A 20,825-nucleotide genomic window follows, 5' to 3' on the forward strand; every position below is an offset into this window, starting at 1 on the left:
ATTTTGGTGCTCAAATTATCCTAGAGTTGGCTCCCATGCCATGCGCCCATCATTTTCATAAGCATTTCTTTACTTTCTGACACAACAGAATGTTCCAGGCTCACTTGGTGCCTGTCTGTCCCAGCCTTGGAGTCAGCCCTTTCTCCAAGGAGCCCTGGTTCCTCTGAGTGGGAAATGGTGTTAGAGGTGTCTCACTAGACGTGTTTATTGTTCCTGGGTATCTTAGCCTGTTGGCCCTTTCAGCAGACAGGTCAGAAACTATCTGCATGTACAGATGCATCTATATCTGCACACACACACACACACACACATACATGAGATCACAAACATGTATGAACACACACATACACACATAACTAAAATCATGATTTCACACTGATACTTGCACAGGGTTCATTTCTTTGCCGTCCTCCACACGTGTACGTCTCTTATTTCCCAGTGAAAACCCAGGCTCCCCACATCACACATTCAGTATCAATCTTACAATCGAATCTGAAAGTTTCAGAACTGTTTCATTCATATTGCTACTAAATAATCAAGTCTACTACAAACAGTTCAGGGTTTGCTTACAATCACGCTACCCTACCTGGCCCAGACTGAGGATAGATAGCAAGGTACTATCCATTCCTAAATTGTTTGGGATTATTTCACTCTTTTTATTTCCTCAGTGAGTTACGGTATTTGTCTGACATACATTAGGTTTACTTATTTTAATCTGCTTTTCGTTTCAGGTGGTAAGTAATTGTTTAACAGCGATCCTATTCTGCAGCAAAACACAAGATAGACCAGCGATCCCGAACAGCAAATCACTGTTTCTGCTAATGACGACTAATTATTACGCGTGGGTCGGCCACAGAAATCGCTGACTGGAAGGTGGACTTCCTGGTAATGCGCATTGGGAAAATATTTACAAACTGAAGCAAGTACACATTATCTGGCGTTGCTACACTAGTTTTGCTACAGGAAAGTCTAAGAGGCTCTGGGGGGACAGGAACACAACAGACAAAAGAGGTTAAAGTGGAAACTCACCTTTTCCAATGTGCCGCCTCGTGTTTTCAATAGTGGAATTCCGATTAACGTTGGAGAGCAGCCCAAGGCAGAAACGGTTCTTATTGTTGGAAGGGTCGGTGAAACCGTCCACCAACACACTGGTGGAGGAGGCATGGAACGCTTCTCCCACGCGGTTATTGAGCTCATAATAGACAATAGAGCACCAGTGTTTTGGCTCCTCATACGCAACTGCCTGAACATCTGTAAGAGAGAAAAGCTCCTAGTGAATCACGGTGGGTGCCCTGGGCTCGAAAAACTGAAACTGTGTTGTAACATTGGCTCAGGACCAATGGAGAAGCAACTGCTATTTTAGGGTATGGAGTGTACCTATGATGTCTTAGTATTCCTTACTAGGTGCAACATTGTCCTTTCATTGGAAAATAATTTTCTCTAATTACTATTGGATAACCAAAATGCCAGCTAGGCAAGCATACCCACAGCGTGTGCGGAACATCACAATATGCTCTGTAATATGCCAAAATGGAAATTACCCCCATTACAGACCCTGGCTCACCATCTAAAGAAAGGCAACAAGTGGTAAGTGAGCTGAAAAAAAACAAGGGGGAAGGGAACAATAGAGGACGGGAAATATGCCAAAGGTGCTGGCACGGAAAGGAATTACTTTCAACCAAGCCTCAGCGTGCCGATGCTTTTCCAGAGCAATGAAAATCAGTTTCCAATTATTGATAAGAAGTTCCTTTACTTCACGTTAAGTTGCCAATAACCATCACAGCTACAGCTCTGCTCCAGTCCTCGGACTCAGGAAGAAATCGTGCCAGCTGGCCAACTCGCACAGAATGAATCATATCTCTCTCATCCAGATTTCATGCTAACTTCCTTATATTTGCTTTAAGTCATGCAGAGCAGGTGTGTTTTGTCTCTCCATTCCCAGAATGGGCCAACAATGGAAATTACCCAACTTTACTGACAGGATGCAGCTTGTTAAGTCAAATCTCTTAAGACTAACAAATCTCCAAACAGAACATGCTTCTAAATATTTGCAAGTAGAAGGTTCTAAAGATAAGTTCCTTCTGTAGTAAAACCTCTTATACCACTGCATTAGAGATTCCAGGAATACAAACCAGATATAGCCAGCATGCCAGTACGTAACGATCTGAGGTTTATGGTCTTGAATATATAATCATAAAAAAAAAGGAAAGAAAATCCGAATTGGAGGCAAGTACTTCTGTGTTCTTAACATCAACCTCCATAATATTAAAATGCACTTTACTTTAGAATTCGGTACAGAAAACAAGGAAAATGATTGTTAAGAAACCACTCAGCCACAGAAAAGAGGAAATACTGCCATTTGCGACAACATGGATGGATCTTGAGAATATCATGCTAAAGCAAAATAAATCAGACAAAAAAAGTTAAAAACCATATGACTTCACTCTTGTGCGATATAAAACTGAAAGCAACAAATGAACAAACAAGAAAAACAAAAACTCATAGACACAGACAAAACAGTACACTTGAAATCTATATAATTTTATTAACCAATGTCACCCCAATAAATTTAGTAAAAAAGAAAAGAAAACCACACAAACATTAACTGCTTTATACAGTGAAGCGGGTGAGCTGAAAACATGCTTGCTAAGCAATTATCCCTTGTCAATTTGCTATACTTCAAAGAGCAAAAGTCTAGTGATTTACAAGTGTCAAATCTTAAACAGGGCTGCAACATCATTAACAGGATGCTTTATCAACTATCAGTGTTGTTCAAAATACGTTCATCTAGGTTGGAGGTTGACGATTTTTTTTTCTATAAAAGGCCAGAAAAGTTTTGTAAGCCACGTGGTCTCTATGGCAACTACTCAACAGTACCCTAGGAGTGCAAGAGCAGCAACAGATAATATGAAATGAATGAACACAGTGTGTCCTAATAAAACTTTATTTATAAAAACAGGAAGAGTCTGAATTAACCTGGAGACTGTAGTGTACTGACCCCTGCTCTAGGAAAACCACTCCAAATTAAACAACAGCAACAAAAAAGGCCAACGTTCCTTCCTCATGAAAAAATTAACTAGAAACTTATTCTAATGGAGAAAATGTTTAAAGCTATTTAAAGGAAAAAATTTTAAAACAATTTAAAGGTCAATTTCCTGAAATCAGACATTTTAGACTTAACAATAATATTTACAGGTCAGCATGCTCATAACTGTATATGCCATCCTTTCCTGCAATCCTGATCCCCAAATAAAAATCCCAAAGATGTGTGAGACAGGAGTTCTTTTCTCCAACCAGAACCTTCGTTGGCTCATAACCATATGTTTGAGAGGATGTTCTAGAGATCATCAGAGCCAACAAAAAAGGTGTACATTCCAGTTTATCACACTGCACATCTAAGAAAGGGTGAGTTTACCATCAACTTTTAAGAACTTCAAAAATACAAGCAAGTCTGACAAAGTGTGAGGTGTCCTCAATTTTAATTATAAAGTTGATGAGAATGACCTAAGACATATCTAGTCATCGAATTGCATTTCAACTCCAATGTGTGTAAGGTCTGCACAAATTCGATGGCCCAGGCCATGTGCCGAGTGCACCTGTGCAGCACTGTCCTCCATGAGAGGTTGTGGGAGCAGCTTTACTCAACGGCGTGGCCGTGACTTCTTACCGATGCTCAGAGACTTTCCCCGCCCTCATTTACCTGGGCTCCCTGCTCCCTTAAGCCACTCGACTTGGCACTGCGGCCCTGGAGGAAGGATGGCGTCCTCCCCTATGTCATGGCCAAGGAGTGTGCAGAGCTGCAAACAGACCCGCCCGCTACTTGAGAGAGAAAGAACCTTCCTTCTGCTTAGAGCTCTTCCAGGTGAAGACAGGAAAGACATGCGCCTCAACTTCTTTTAGCAGCGAGGTTAGAAACAAACACAGAAAGCAAGAAAGAAGCGAACGTATGGTTTGTGCCAGCTGCCCTGTGCATGGAGGGGGGAGGGAGGGGGCTGGAAAATAGAGGGGGTTGATCACTATCTATCCCAGCTACAAAAGGGCCTTCTTCTCCAAAGCCTTGTGACATGAACTCCTAGTTTTGGAAATCACCCGTGGAAACTCCACTTCGGTTATTGTTATGATCATCATTTCTCAATGCCCCTTTGTCCTTTACGTAAAAATACCCTTTTTTCACCAATTCAGAATTACTAAGTATGGAAGCTCTAAACATGACTGCTCACTTACACGTCGGCCTTCATTAGTTAAATCAGTGTGTTTGTTCTTCACAGCAAAGACTTACCTGTAACCCAAGGAATTGTTTCTGCAGAGCCTCTCATTGTGCTCTGTCTTCCTCAAATAGCTATCTTTTTAAAGACTAACGCAATTTTGTGAGAGAAAGCCACATTTGGGCAGATAAACCTGAGACTCTCAAAAGGGAATCAGCGGCAATTCACTTACCTCCTCTGTTGATTTCGGGGGGCAGTGAAGGAGCCATCATGTTTGTGTCCATTGGCTGAGAGCCATCCTGGGTCATGGGGTCTTCAGGGGGCAGGTAAGCAGGTGGGGGCGTATCAGCTACAAAGTAAAAAAAGAAAAGAAACCAAAAAAAAACACCCCATAATTTTTAAATCCTTAATAAACACACACACTTAAAACATATATATCCTCTTCTGTCCTGAAATTCCTAAGAGATTAAGTTGCTGTTCCCACCACCCTTTCCGAAGACTGGAGGCTCCGGACACTGGGCTGCTGTGCACTTTCTGAGGACTGCTACCATCTCGTGATCTTACACAATTTTAGTCAAAACTCAGGGGGAGGAAAAGCACCGAGTGCCAGTCCCGGAAGTGGTCTGCCAGCCTGGGATGGTGCCATTGGAACACACTCGGACGAGCATTTAAACCGCCTTGGGTACAACCCACGCTGAGCGGGCCTCTGCCTTTCCCTCGCACTGGTAGATGGAAACCTCTGAAGGCTCTAGAGGACTTCTCAGCGAAAGGGGCTTCAGGGTCTCCTACATGCAACCTGTGGGCCCGTGGGAATCACCACTGAGTTTCATTACTCAACTTTCTGACTGAACTTAATTTTTCAAGACTTTAGGCGACCTGTCAGGACCACCTTCTCCCACCCTCTTAAATAATCACTAATTTTAAAACCCCTAATAGCGGAAGAGGAAACAAATCCGTTTATCACAGCTATCTTTTATTTCAGAATTTACATATATGTTTCCTCTGGAAAGTCATAGCCAACTGGCAAAGAAGAGGCAGCAAACAAATATTGATTTCGGAAACAAAGACCATCACACAGGTATTCTGTATTCTTAAACAAAGAGCATGGTTTTCCCCAAAACAAGTTACTCCCTGGCTAGCGTGAGCCCATGGGGCACACGGGGCAGAGCAGGGAACAAAGTCTCACCCTAGGGACCCACGCTAACTTAGGTAAGTCCCCTAGACCACTCGGGCAACCCTCAAATGCAAATACTAACTGGGCTCCACTAGAGTTCCGCAGCGATTTCCCAAGACTGACTGTTCCAAGGTTGAATCACAGCACCCAGTGACTTCCCACGGTCCAGCTGCTAATGAGCAAGGGCTTGGAGCACAAAGACAGGGCTGTGGGGACCTTATCCGGCTGCCTTTTTCACCCTTCTCCAGCTTCTTTTAATTCGGCTTCTTCCCTGCACCTGGAACACTGACTTGGCTTCACTTCCAGTCAGGAAGGAAGACAAAGAGCCTCCCCCGAGACCAAAGACAACACATTTCTCCAAACACACAGGTGACACTTCATGGGCAACCCACGGCATCAGCACCACTGAGAGGGACCAGACGCCACTGGTGGTGCCCACCGTCCCCACAAGTGCCTCCTCCACCTCCTCTTCTTCACATTTCCCCTGCTGGGAGTGAGCTTCCGTCCCTCAGAAGCCGGGGAAGAAGTGTACATCCAAGCAATAACCTTCCAGTTTTTCACCCTTGGGCCCACCCCGGTTTGCCACTGCTCAAAAGCCTTCTGAAGTTATCTCCTCCCTATTATCCTGTTCACCACACACAAAGGGTCTGAAAGGGAGTGGATAGAAGTCACCAGATGCTATTAGCTTGATTTTTTTAAACTAGTCAATCTCCCACCCTCATCTGAAACGGTTTTGCATTGAAAACCAAGCAAAACAAGGCAAAGTGACCAGGCTTAAAATAAAAGGAAGCAACAGGTACATAAACTCCAGACAGCAACATCAAGTGTGGACCACTTTTCAGTTTTTGAGGACACACCCGCGCTGATGTCAAATTCAAATTTACTTAAAAAACAAACAAAAAACATTTCAGTGGCCCAATGAACATGCTTGCCCACTCGTTCATAGAGGTTAAGTATGCAGATGCCAAGTATATCTTTATTTCGACTATGTTTCTTGAGGTCTACTGGCAAGAAATTCATTACTAATCATTTTTGGTCTCTGAGGTGCTGGCTTATTAACCTATTAACTTGACAAACAAAATGTCCTAATTAATCATCTATTCTGATAAATATTACACCCTCAGTTAAATCTGAAAAAGGAGGATAATTGTTTTCTGTCTTTGCTAAGTTAAACAAGCAGATGGTTTCCAGTACATCTGTTGCAATTCCTTTGTTGTTAAAGTATATGTTCCTTGGGATTACATCACCCCTTAAATGAATTTAATTAAGGAGGGGACTGTGATCCCTCAGGAAATATCTTTTCTGAGGTTGCACCTGCAGCAGGGGTTTTTATTCCACGTATGAGATGATGCTGATGGAGCCTGTGCTTCCCCTAAAGCAAATGTGTGCAACACACTACTTTTCTCTTCCTTTTATCAAGAGCAAAGACTGTTAACAATGATGCCACGCCCAGGAAGACGCAGCTGTTTCGAAGCCCTTCAGAATAAAAACACAAAACTTATTTGAGCATCTGTGCCTGACAAATAAAACAAGACATGTGCCTATGACTTAGCGATGAGGTCTTCTTTCAACCAGTCGGGTCCTGAGCCCTGGAGCACAGGGCCATGTACCAGAACGGACGGCCTCTCCCTCCAGGCACACCAGCTTCCCCCCACACTGTGATAACACGGTGGGAACTGCCCACAGAACGGCCCCCAACAGTGCAACCTACCTGGCATCTGAAAAGGGCTTCCTGGGTCAGAGCTGGTGGGAGAATGAGGGTAGGTGCTACTGCTGCTTCCGGGAGAGTTGGGGTAGCTGCTGTTGGGGGAGTGAGGGAACGGGTGGCTGTTGGGCTGCTGGAAAGAATCCGGAAAAGTGGCGTTGAGTGGCATGTGGGGCTCATTTTGTCCCAAGTTGCGGAACTGGGCTAAGAGGCTGTGCTGAGGGTTATATTCACTGTGTCTCGGGACCAGCACTGGAGGAAGAACTGGAAAAAAAAGAAAAAGACAAAAATGAGAATGATGGAAATCGATAACAACATTGCGATAAAGTCGCAGCATAACCTGTACGTAACAAATTATCTGAACCCGGCCCTGCTGCCCCCTCGAAAGCGCCATCCAAATGAAAAGCCATTTTTCACTCGGGAACAAATGCGCTAAAAAAAAAAAAATACTGTCCCTTTAGAATCACTGGAGACTTATGGTGAAGATGAGCGGCAGTGACAGACAGTCGGGGAAAGTCTGCAAAATACATCCATGTGGGTTAACAAGGTATGGCTCCCCTATTCTCAATTGTTTCATTTACTAAAAACCAAAGCACAATTAAGAGCATACATATGTCATCACTGACGAGTCCACTTTATATCCCTGGCTGATAAGATTTGACATTTAAGAGTTAATAATACCTATTAATGATATGAATTATTCACCATACATGTTTTAAATGGACCCAACTCACTTTAAACCAAAAGGAAGTGAATAAAGGTGAGAGGGTAAATACAGTGAACAGTATAAATCCAAATGCCAATGAAGACAGTTAATTGGACAAAATAGGATATTTTGTGGGACAGACTTTAAGTTGTGTCCTCCTAGTCCAGCCGTGGGCAAACTATGGCCCGCGGGCCGGATCAGGCCGTTTGAAATGAATAAAACTAAAAAAAAAAAAAAAAAAAAAAAAAAAAAAAGACCGTACCCTTTTATGTAATGATGTTTACTTTGAATTTATATTAGTTCACACAAACACTCCATCCATGCTTTTGTTCAGGCCCTCCAGTCCAGTTTAAGAACCCATTGTGGCCCTCGAGTCTAAAAGTTTGCCCACCCCTGTCCTAGTCATATAGTCACATGCCGCTTAATAGCAGGGAACACTGTAATGGCAGGCGCATTAATATGACTGGCAGCCCAGTAGGTTTGTTTACACCAGCGTCATTACAAACATGTGAGGAATGCGTTTTGCTACCGCATCACAACCACTATGATGTTACTAGGCGACAGGAAGTTTTCATCTCCATTATAATCTTACACTAGAGGCCCAGAGCACGAAATTCATGCACGGGAGGGGGTGGGGTTGGGTGGGGGGCAAGCGGTCCCTCAGCCCGGCCTGCGCCCTCCCGCAGTCCGGGAGCCCTTGGGGGATGTCAGACATCCTTAGCGCTGCTACGGAGATGAGACAGGAGAGGCTCCCAGCTGAGCGGCCCCCGCCCCCTCCGCCCCCATGGGAGCACATTGACCACCAGGGGGCAGCTCCTGTGTTGAGTGTCTGCCCCCCGGTAGTCTGTGTGCATCCTAGCAACCGGTTGTTCCACCGTTCGGTTGATTCGCATATTAGCCTTTTCTTATATAGGGTATGTGTGGTCTGTTGTTGACCAAGAGTGTTCTGAGGTACATGACTGTACCTTGGGAACATCTTTTCTCTAAGGATCTTAGTGTATTTACCCACTTATCAGTCATCCTATTTACTACCTGGTAGGTTTAAAAAAAAAAAAAGACATTTTATACAATCCACATTTTGCTAAGGTGAATACTCAAGGCTAAAACTGTTTGTATCAGTAGAGAAGGAAAGAAAACAAGCCATGCCTCAAAGCTCTGTGTGTGAGGCGCCTAAGGAGTTAATAATTAGCATGGTCGGAAATCTCCAGCAGCAGAGCCCCTACAAGTACAACGAGAGTCCAGGGGAAGGGCTGGCAAACAGAGCCCTCACCAGGGTTAGAGCCTAGCTTCCTGCCAGGGTCACCAGATGGCTCTCCCCAGTAACAAAGGCCCTTGGAATCCCTGCTGTTCCGTGGCCTTGGCTAGAAAGACAAAAACAACCCATTTGGTAAACTGTATGGGAGGAGAGAGGAAGACATTTAAAATCTGTTATTGTTGCTGGGAGTTAGGATTCAGAATTTATTTTCCCAATGAAACAATACTTAGAGGCTTTAGGAATTAAGTAGATTTTTGAGGGCTATCCAGGGAATTTATCCATAATTTCTAACATTTCTACAAGGGGAAAAAAAGTGCTCTTAACACTTGGATCATCACTTATTCATGAGCTGAAAAATGTTAAAAGTTTCTCATACGCTGTATCTTAAATTTTACATAATCCTGTAGCAATGTGATGTCCCTACTATTGGACCCCTTAGAAACAAACCCTGTTAATATAATAAATAAATGTATTTTCTTTTAAGCACAGTGATGTAATCTGCCCAAACCAAGTCATTAAAAGAATAAGTCCTCCTTTTACCTTTCAATAGCCACCTGAAGTGTAATCTACTTTTGTTTTGTTGAACAAAAAATTTCCAACAGTCTTAAAGGCTCACCCTACACCAAAAGAAATCTATATTCCAAAATAAACTCATGCTATGAAATAGTCCACTGCCTTTAAATTGTTTATGCAATCAAACATTCTCTTTTTCTTTTAGCTGCTGCAGCTGATGGTAAGCTACCACTTTACAACTTGCCTTGTTTGGCCATCTAGCTATTGCCTCACTTCTGATTGGTACCTTTCAAAGGGGGCAAATATTGGCCTCTGTACCCCTCCCTACAAAGGTAGCACCAGACAGCAATTTGAATCAATTCTCCATTTTAACCCTTCAGAGGACCCCTAACCCCCAACACACACACACACACACACACACACACACACACACACACCCTGCACCCCAAGCTGATACTCTGCACAGTGTTCCGGTAACTGCTGTGTGGTGTGCAGTGGTCAGGCTCCCAGGCACAGTGCTATCCTTAGTGGACACTGCAGGTGAGCCTGACCAGCTTTTGCTCATCACTGGGAGAAGTGCGCTACCAGCTACAATAAATTAGCATCCGATGAACTTGACAAGAAAAATAACGTTTTTCCTCATCTCTGACTATTGAGATGATTTTGCCACTGCTGACATAGGTACAGGTATCTTTTAATAAACTTAAAAATGTATTGATGTATCACACATCTACCCTAAAATGCACAAATCTTCATGTAAATGAAATCATACAGACTCATGTATCTAGCTTCTTTGGTTCAGCATTATGTCTGTGAAACCCACCCATGGTGTGTATAGCATCTTATTATGCATATATATTACAATTATTTACTCAGTCCCTCCACCTAACCTCCTCAGAGGATAATCAATTTCATTTTTTTCTGATTTATCCTTCCTTTAAAAAAAATAAAATACATAAATATATGCTTTCTTTCTTTTAATTTTCTTTTTTTGTTGCTAATCCTCACCCAAGGCCATTTTTCCCCACTGATTTTTAGAGAGAGTGGAAGGGAAGGGGGGGGGGGGAGAGAAACATCAATGTGAAACACATCAATTGGCTTCCTCTCGCATGTGCCCCCCACTGGGGCCATGGATTAAGCCTGCAACCCGGGTGTGTGCCCTTGACTGGTAATCAAACTCAAGACCTTTTGGTGTGCGGGCCAACAGTCCAACCACTGAGCACACCAGCCAGGATAAATATATGCTCTCTTACTTCATTTTTATTCCTAAAAATGAAAGTCAGCCTACTATGCTTTTTTTCACTATGTCCTAGAATTAACTTCACTTTATTTTTTTTTAAATATATTTTTTATTGATTTTTTACAAAGAGGAAGGAAAAGAGATAGACAGTTAGAAACATCGATCAGCTGTCTCCTGCACATCTCCTACTGGGTATGTGCCCGCAACCCAGGTACATGCCCTTGACCAGAATCGAACCTGGGACCTTTCAGTCCGCAGGCCGACGCTCTATCCACTGAGCCAAACTGGTTTCGGCAACTTCACTTTAATTTATAAAGATCTTCCTCATTTGTCTTTACAGCTAATAACACCATCGTTTATTCAACCAATCTCCAATGGCTGGGCATTTACATAGTTTACAATATTTTACCATCAGATATAATACTGCAATGAATAAGCCAGCACATATATATTGTACTGTGCAAGGTGTAGCTCCAGGATAAATTCCTAGACATGGAAATCCTGGGTGAAAGGGTAAATGCAGGTATTATTTTGCTATTGTCGAGTACTTATTAGGGTGGCAGCATTCTGCATTGCCACCAGCAACATATGAGGATGACTTTTTCCCCACAGCTTCCAGGACAGACTATGTTGTCAAGCTTTTGATTTTTTTTGGACACTCTGATGGGTGACAAATGGTATTTTGGTGCAATTTTAATTTACATTTCTCTTAATATGGTGAAAGTTGATAGTTCAGAGAACATTTTAATATCGTGTGTGTGTGTGTGTGTGTGTGTGTGTGTGTGTGTGAATTGTCAGCTTGTGTCCTTTGCCCATTTTGGGGTAATTTTTCATTTAAAAATATATATTAGAGATGTCAACCCATGATATACTTATATGTCACAAATACTTTATCACAACCTGTCTTGATTTTGCTTCTGTGCAAGTTTATTTTTGGGCTGCAAATTTATCAATAATTTATTTTACTGTATGTGGATTTTGATTCATAGAAAGCTCACTCCTACACCCAGATCGTAAGGAGGAATTCACCCATGTATTCTTGGAGTGCATATAAAGTTTCTTATTTTACTTAGAGCTCTGATCCATTTGGAGTGCAGTTTTATTTATAGTAGGAGGAACAGATCTAATTTAATCTTTTTCCAAATGGCTAGCCAGTTGCCCCAACACCATTAAAAAGCCCATCTTTGTCCCAGTGACTGGAGATACCACTTTTCTCATAAAGTTCCATACATGTTAGGGTCTATTTTTAGGCATTCCATTCCATTCTATTCTAGTCTGTGCCCCAGTACCGCTCTGTTTTAATTATAGAGGCTTCATAGTATGTTTTAATATAGACAGGGCTAGTCCCCTCTCACAGTTCTTCGTTTTCAATGCTGCATGCTCACTTTTCCATATGAACTTTACTTATCACTTTGTCTACTTTCAGAAAAAAAAGGTATTATTGGTACTTTAATTGGGAACATATTATATTTATACATTACCTTACTAAGAATGAATGTCTTGATTATGTTGAAGTGTCCTAGTCAAGAACTAGGAAGGTCTGCTCAAGACTACTTCTGTGTATTTCAGGAGTGTTCTATAGTTCTGGTCTGTATGAGTTTGTGAGGGCTGCCGTAACAAAATACCACAGACCCAGTGCTTAAACAACAGAAATTTATTTACTCAAAGTTCTGGAGGCTGGAGTTCCGAGGTCAAGGTTTCTCCTGAGGCCTCTCCTCTTGGCTTGCCGATGAGCACTTTCTTGCTGTGTCCTCATATAGCTTTTTCCCCTAGTGTCTCTCTGTATGTCCGAATCTGCTCTTCTAATAAGAACACCAGTCAGCTTGGATTAGAGCTCACTCCAATGGCCTAATTTTAACTTTGTAAAGGCCCTATCTCCGAATACAGTCACACTCTGAGGTACTTATGATTGGGGCTCCAATATATAAATTGGGGGGAGGGGGAGGGTCACAATTCAATATATAACACTGACCATAGGTTTTAAATTTCTCGTTAAATTTATTCTTAAATGTTTTATCTTTTCTGCTGCTATTTTAAATGGGGTTTTCTCTTCCATTATATCTTCTAATTGGTAATGGCATATATGGTTATTGATATTTATGATATTTCTGTTACCTTTTTATTTCCTACTACCTGGGTGACTTCTTTTGTTGTCTGAGTTAGTTTTACCTTTGATTCATTAGAGAGCTCTCGAGATAAATGATCATGTCACCAACAAATACAGTTTTAATTTTCCCGTTTCAGTTGTTTTCTCTTGTCTAATTGCATTGGTGAGTACTGCCAATGTAATGTTAAAAAGTAGTAAAGATAGTTAACTTCCTTGACTTATTCTTAACCTTGGTGAAAATGCCTCTACTGTTTCCCCATTAAGGAGCTGACTTTAATAGGAGAGAGAAAGGGTGACAGAAGGAGACTTGACTTGGGGTGATGAACACACAATACAACATACAGATGATGGATTATAGCATTTTACTCCTGAAACCTATGCAATTTTATTAACCAATATCAGCCCAATAAATTAAATAAAAAAGTTAAAAAAAAAAAAAGCTGACTTTAGGACTATAGGACTAAGGGTGTGTGTGTGTGTGTGTGTGTGTGTGTGTGTGTGTGTGTGTGTTTAAGGAAGTATCCACTTGTAATCCCGTTACATATCCATTCAATAGAACACTACTCAGCAACAAAGAGGAATGAAATATTGATTCACACAACATGAATGAAGCTCCAGGTAACATGCTGCAAGAAGGCTGACAAAGAGTGCAAGCTATATGATTTCATGCACATGCACACCAATGTATGGTGACACAAAGCAGGCCAGTAGTTTCCTGGGGAAGAGGCCAGGGGCTGGAGGGAGAGACTGCAAAGGGTCAGGAGTGAACTTGTGTGGGTGAGTATGTCCATGATCCAGGTTATGGTGATGTTTTCAGGGGTATACACCAACACTAACCACACTGGACGGTTTAAAAATGTGTAGTGTATTCTATGCCAAGCATTACCTCAATAAAACATTCAAAAAAGGAATGTAAAGAGGCAATTTAAAATGGTCCTTTACCGATTTTTTTAAATGGCTAAAATGTCCTATTATCTGTTCCTTTTCCAATCCCGTCTTCAAGGTTCTTCCTCTGAGCTCTCCACAGTACGTTCCCCAACTAAAACGGTTTTTCCCACTAGCTCTACCTTGGGGGCTCTAAATGTACATCTCCCAACTCAGAATCCTCGTCCAGGAAAGGAATTCTGGTTCTTGGCACTGATACGTCAGCTCTCACAGTGAAAACCAACTGAAGATACTGAAGGGAAAGAGCTGCAGAAAGCCTGGTGTTAAAGTGGAGATAACACTGGAGACATACAGGGTGTCATATGGCCCCGTTAAGAGTTAGTAAGCAGAACAGAAAGACACACAGTCTTTCCGAGAGACATGTCCCCAGTATTTCTCCACATTTTCCACCCAAGTAAACGTCAGTGACAGAGGAGAAGACACTAATCAGGGGGTCCCAGCGGCTCCCCTGGAATTATGGAATGGCACTGAAGTTTTTCTCTATCTCGCCAAAGTCACATACATTTTATGGTTATGCTCTACTCCTCTCTACTTCTCAAATACAAAAATACTTTACATAACTTACAATCAAGTAAAACTGACACTCCAGGAAGATGGTCCATGTTACCCATGGCTTTGGGTATGCAATTATGGCACACTGGTTGGGATGTGTGGATTTCCTATTTACTCAGTGTCACAATTCTCAGAAAACTGCAGTAACAAGTGGCTGATGATGGCAAGGAGGGAGACAGATAAGATATCAAGCTAAACTCTAGAACTAAGAGGATTTATGTGGAAGCAAGGAAAAACATATCAGGTTGATTTAGGGGATCACTGTATCACACAAAATTCACATGGACACGATTACAATTATTTGCTATAAGCCTGGAACCTTGCTTAACACATCACACCACTTTGCAAATAAGAGTGCTGAGGGGTACTCACCTGAAGTCACATAGAAAGTTTCAAGAGTTGGGAAGGCAATGCGTGCTCTCAACCGTGGTGTCCCACGGTCTCAAAGACTCAAGGTGTCTAGGAATGCTACACTCTGTTCTATACGGCCTGCTTAAGAGATGGGTGAATAGAACAAATTCCAGAATGTCTCTGGACAAATTAAAGTTAAGGTCACTCCATTTAAAGGAGGAAACTCTAATTTAATAAGCTCAGTTATGATAAGCACCTAACTCCCTGATGATGGATAATAAGTGAATCATTATCAAATCTGATCTGTGCCATCTGACAACTTCTCTAAGTAGGGTGTCTCTATGTTCTGGCTTGCCTGGGACAGTCCCAATGTGCACCTGTTCTCTGATGGAATTATTCACAGGTGACCCTTGTCGCGTTCAAAAGTGTCCTGGTTTGAACAATAAATACTATGGCTCTTCAAACTACAAACAATAATGAAGTCATTTCAGAAGAGGGAAGAGATGAGCCTGGGATCTGGGGCAGCTGCCAGCCCTCGAAAGAAACATTACTGTGGAAGAGGTACCCGGAAGCTGGTGAGGCAGGGGTAAGTCCCCCTTTCCCCCGACATCACACACACAAGCTGCTCTCAAATAAGAAGCCCAGGCTCCTCTCACCTGTGCGGCACCTACAGGACAATGCAGCTGCTCGTCTAGACATTTCTCTCCACCCCACACAGTGCTTGTTCCTTTCCCTTCAGCAATAGTTCAGGGAAGAGATCATTAAGAAATCTGTTTTCTACTGGTGGACAAGGAAAGAATAAGCATCCAGACTAATTATCCACGTTTAAACACATCTACATGGGATTCTTATTTCTTGGGGCGGGGTGGTGGTGGTGGTGGGAGGGTGACGATCCAGCTCCAAGAATGAGCATTTAGGTACCACAGGGTAGCAGCTGGCTATTTTCCATTAGGTCTGTGTCGATGAACACAGGCAAGGGCCTGGCACAGTACAGCATAGGGAATACGGTTAATAATAGTGTAATAACTATTTTTAAAAAATGGAATGAGGATTTGCAAACTCTAGGCCTGACTCAGGTCAGAAACAGGAAGACAGGGTGAGGAATGCCTTCCTCTTAATCTTTTCTTTCCGTGTGTCAGGCTATTTCCATTTTATGGAAACAGAAATCTGGGAGTGCGGTGTCTCCCGGGGCCCTTGTCTTCAGAGCCCTGAATAGGGCCACTCCTGCTTGGCAGCGTCACAGAAGGACTGTGGCTGCGGCTTCCCTTTGAGGGCGGCTCCCACTGGTTCATTTGAATGCAAAGAATCTCCTTTGAAAGAAGCAGCCAATATTAAAACGCTTTCTTTACGCCCGTACGTTTCTTTTTTATCTGAATCATTTTAAAATCAGACTGTGTGTGTTGCTCCTATATTTTGGGGAGTTCTAATCCTGGTAAAAACCCTAAGCTAGCTCCACACCCCCTCCGCAGAGGTATTCTGGAAGAGAAAAGGCTCCTCCTCGGGGATTTCACCACCCCCCTCCCTCAGTCCCTTGAAAATCTCCAATTGTTGCATGCCTTTAGAAGGAGGAAAAGCGTTCTTCCTTTCTTTTCTTGACCTCTCAGGAGGGGGAAATCAGATTTCTGCCTTTACTCAGTGAGGCACCTCTGCTTTTCAAAGTGTTTATGCATCTCTTTTGGTTAAAAAAATAAATAAATAAAACCCCTTTTTGGTTAGAAAAAAAACAAACTAAGAAAGTTTCAGGAGATAGTTTCGTTCCAGGAAGCGAGTTTCAGGAGACATTTGTGATTCTGCTGTTGGACTCGGCTTTTCTGCGTTGCCAAGGCACAAGGAGGAGGAATGAAAAAGAAACAGCTAAAATTGGAAAGAGGGGCTGAGCTTTGGAGAGCATCCATACACCCTCTAGATCCTGGAGGGCATCCCGTACACCCTCTAGACCGGGGAGCTTTTTTGAGATTGGGAAGTACGGTCTGAAATTGGATCACCACGTTGTCAGTAAATATGTAACCGAGTAAATAGGAAGTCCACACGTTCCAACCCCAATACTCAACACCTACGTTGTCAGTGGTAAAGCTGTGCAGCAACCAGACTAAGGCCCACAGTGACCCACCAAACGTTTATGGACACACTTTCTTTGAACACAGAAGAGAGTTCTATAGCAACGCTGCCAGGTCCTTGCCTGCGTCTGTCGACACAGATGTAATGGAAAAGAGCTAAATGCTACCCAGGGGCACATGAACACCTTTTAGTTCTGAAGACTCGGAACAGGCATTTAGGTGAGGAGTCTGGTCCTGGCTATGATAATCATTACTTTTGTGACTTTGAGCAAATCACTTGACTTCTCAGAGTCTCAACTTCCTCACACACAAAAGCAAGGGACTTGAACTCCAGGGCCCTCCCTGCCCGCTGTGCAAGTCTCCTGGCTGATGATAATGCTGCCGCGCCTGCATCTGCAGCTCCACCGCATTCGGAGTTCAGTGCCGACTATGTCTCGACTGGGTCTCAGGACACACCACTGAGGTCACCTAAGAGTGGGAAGGTGGCCGGGGCTAATCAAGAATGGCCCGACCGCCAGTCCAGCGGCAGCAGTTCTCATTTGAAGGCAGGTTGAAGGGGGAAAGGCACAAGCGGGCAAAGCAGCTGTGCCCAGTGTAATATTGATACCAGACAGATGGCCCTAGACAACGTGTGTCCAGTGACAAGCACAGAAACATTTTAAGTACGAAGTGACGGAGAGGACAAGACCACTTAGATGTTAACAGCATCACACACAGCATATGTAGGAAGTAAAAATCCGATCTCAGGATATATCAGAAAAATTTTACACTAAGATTCTCAGAACCTTTAATGGAGGTTAAATTAAAAATATATATCCCTAAGTGGTGTCACTTGATCTTTTTGTTTGCTTATTGGTGGTGAGGCGATGGCAGGGGAGATCTGAAATAATCCTATGTAATAAAAGCCTAATATGCTAAGTGTCCAGTTGTTCGTTCAACCAATCAAAGTGTAATATGCTAATGATATGCTAAGGCCGCTCAACCGCTCGCTATGACGTGCACTGACCACCATGGGGCAGACGCTCCGACCGGTAGGTTAGCTTGCTGCTGGGGTCTGGCCAATTGGGACTGGGCGAGATGGGCCGGACACGCCCTGGAGCCCTCCCTTGGTCCCTCCCCAGCTGGCCAATCTCCCACATCCCTTCCTAACCCCAATCGTGCTCTGGTGGGGTCCCTTGGCCTGGCCTGAGCCCTCTCATAATCTGGCGGTGGCAGGAGCCTCTCCCACCTCCGCGGCAGAGCTAAGGATATCCAACTGCCCATGGGGAGCGGGCCTAAGCTGGCAGTCGGACATCCCCCGAGGGCTCCCAGACTGTGAGAGGGTACAGACTGGGTTGAGGGGACCCCCGCCCCCTGCTGAGTGCACAAATTGCGTGCACCAGACCTCTAGTATTAGATAAAGTTCACTGAGCATGACGCATACACCCATGGAACACGAATTGCGGGCGAGGCGCTATGCAGGGCACCACAGAGGGACAACCACTGTCCCTCCCCACATGGAGTTTCCAAGAGATGTCTGAACCCTCGCAACACAGGAGGAAGCTGACTCAGCCCAGCTCAGCAGTACAGCCACCGTTACACAGCTGCTACCCTGAGGGCCAGAGTTTGAAGCAAGGTCATAACCACCAGACTACATTACTCAGTGCTACAAAACTGGGAAGAGATTGTGGAAGTTGTTTATAAAGTTCTCTTCCACTTTTTTGATTGGGTTTTCTTTCGGTGGGGGGCATCTTTTAAAAATTAAGATAGTTTTGCCTAAATGTGGCAACTTTGTAGTATTTTTTTTCTAGGCAAACATCCATTACTCTTGAGCACAAATACATGAATAGAAGACAAACATGTGAACACAATTTGAATATAAGCAGAAAAATAAATTGTATTCACTAACAACAGCATCTTGAAGCTTTAAGAAAGCCATGAAATTTACGTCAAAGAGAATCTAAATCAAACTCAACTTCTGAGAGCCCAACGTCCTAGATCATTCCAGGCCAGATTCCTTCTTTGTGCACCCTACGGAAGGTTTCCTTGAAACAGCTCTTGTCTGTGAGCTACACACCCACAGTCCATCCTCTACGACCCCACGACCCCGTCCAGATTCCTGCCCCAATCTCACCCCACTCTCACCCAGCCTTTTCAAGCTTCTCGTAGCTTCCATCTGCTAGTGTCATACTCCGTATCCTTTGCTCACTTGGGCTCATTTTCAATTTATTCTTTAAACCTCACCTCTCACTAGTAAAATGGAATAGTATTTTCTCAGATTTTTTAATTTAACATTTATATAGTGCTTATACTATATGCCTAGTGCTGTAGTAAATATTACCCCCCTTAATCCTCCTAACAACAGTGACAAAGGCACTGTCATTACCTCCATTTTATAGAAGTGGATGCTGAGGTGTAGAGGTGAAGTGACTCACCTATGTATATGTAACCATCGGAGACAGGATCAAACCCCGGCAGCTTGGCTTCAGAACCTGGGTGCGTTAACCACTGTGCTATGCAGTCTCTCTCAATGTCACACAGGTATGTTTTAACAAGTTCCTTGGCTACAGTAAGCACAGCGGGATGGTTACTATTACACTGAGACTACTTTTATGGAAATAACCATCCCCAGGAGTCACACCTGGCAGCGTGGCTTAACTTCTAAATGCAGTTGAATGTAATTAGTTCCCATTTGGAATTCAAATTTGACTCTGTTAAAAATATTCCGAGAAATAGACACTAGTTGTCAATGATAAAGTTTGACCAACGGGAAATAAATCAAGGCTCCGTGAAAACTTGAAGCACAGGTGTGGCCGCTCTCAATTTACCATGATCAACCCCAAATTCATGCATTTCTGGTCACATGCTCCCCTACTAAAAACTATGGGTACCCTGCCCCTTTGGGAAAGAGAAAAAAATTGATAGAAGGGAAGCAGCACAGTGTCGGGTTAGAGCATGAATTTTGAAGTTAGACTTGAAGTTGAATTCTAGCCTCTCCAGTGACAAGTTGTGTGACAACCTAGCTGCACAGCAATGGTCCTGTGGGTACCTCTACCATGTAACCCCTGCCACAACCCTGGGCGGTAGATATGTTCTCCCCCCGTGTCACAGGGTAGGAAACACAAGCTCAATGAGGACAAGAAACTGGCCCAAGGTCAAAGATATCGAGTGCCAAAATTTTAATCCAGGCCTTCTGACCTGAGATTTTCCAGACCAAAGAGAAATATGTATCTCCTTTAAATATTTTTATTTGTCCTGAATTTCCTAAAAGCTCCACATTCACCAGTCGGCAAACAGCATTCTACAGTGAGCGAGAGCCCTCCTCGCCCGTCCCCATTTACTTACTATCAGCATGGAGTCCTATTGTTACCCCCAAGGGTTTCTAATTCATTTCTGTCCTTGATTACGGTGCGGCTCAACTGTCTGATCTAGCCAGGGGCTCACCCCTGAGTCCTTATGACAAGCTCCCATCAGTTTTCTCTTTTCAAAACAACTCATTTTTAAATTAGCTGTTCTTTTTTTCCTAAGTAAAAGCTACAGGTTACATATTTCAACAGCATTTACCCACAACTGCTGCCTCACTTGATCTTTACATAAATACCTGTCTCGCACACCACTAGTCCTTGGGTAAACTTTACGGAAGCTCAAAGGAAAAAAATCCTGCTGAATCTGCTTCAGCGCTAGCTTGATGTGATTTAGGGAAATTACAGGGAAACATAAAGGAAAAAACATACAAGGCGATTCCACTTGGTTGTCCTATATGTGTTTACTTTTAGTTTACAAGAAGTTGCCCCAATATCACTTATAAGCAGCACAGGCTCTCTTCCTGCCTTATTGTGACGGAAGATTCCAGACAGCCAAGCAGGCAGATGGTCAGGCGACAGTGATGTGGCCGCATGAGCCAGACCACTTACTCCTTAGACCAGAAATGGCTTTTCCGTGCGGAAGAGTGAAGAATGGAGCACAGCAGCATGCCTCAGAGAGCTGTTTTAGAGATGAGGCAGTGGTGTGGTAGAGCGTAAACCGGACCCTCCAT

The 20,825-nt window shown here is 43.3% G+C and overlaps 1 protein-coding gene across 1 annotated transcript in view; it reads right to left on the minus strand.

Moving 5' to 3' along the window:
- Window positions 1-20,825, minus strand: part of SMAD1 (SMAD family member 1) — a 69,434-nt gene that overhangs the window by 9,647 nt on the left and 38,962 nt on the right. Inside the window, exons 3-5 of the mRNA XM_081091819.1 lie at window positions 7,091-7,348; window positions 4,438-4,554; window positions 1,030-1,251 (exon numbers count right to left, since the gene is read on the minus strand). Of these exons, the coding sequence (XP_080947945.1) occupies window positions 1,030-1,251; window positions 4,438-4,554; window positions 7,091-7,348 (597 nt within the window). The remainder of the gene's footprint in view (window positions 1-1,029; window positions 1,252-4,437; window positions 4,555-7,090; window positions 7,349-20,825) is intronic.

Source organism: Myotis nattereri (assembly GCF_964212035.1).
Source record: "Myotis nattereri genome assembly, chromosome: 5".
NCBI lineage: Eukaryota > Metazoa > Chordata > Mammalia > Chiroptera > Vespertilionidae > Myotis > Myotis nattereri.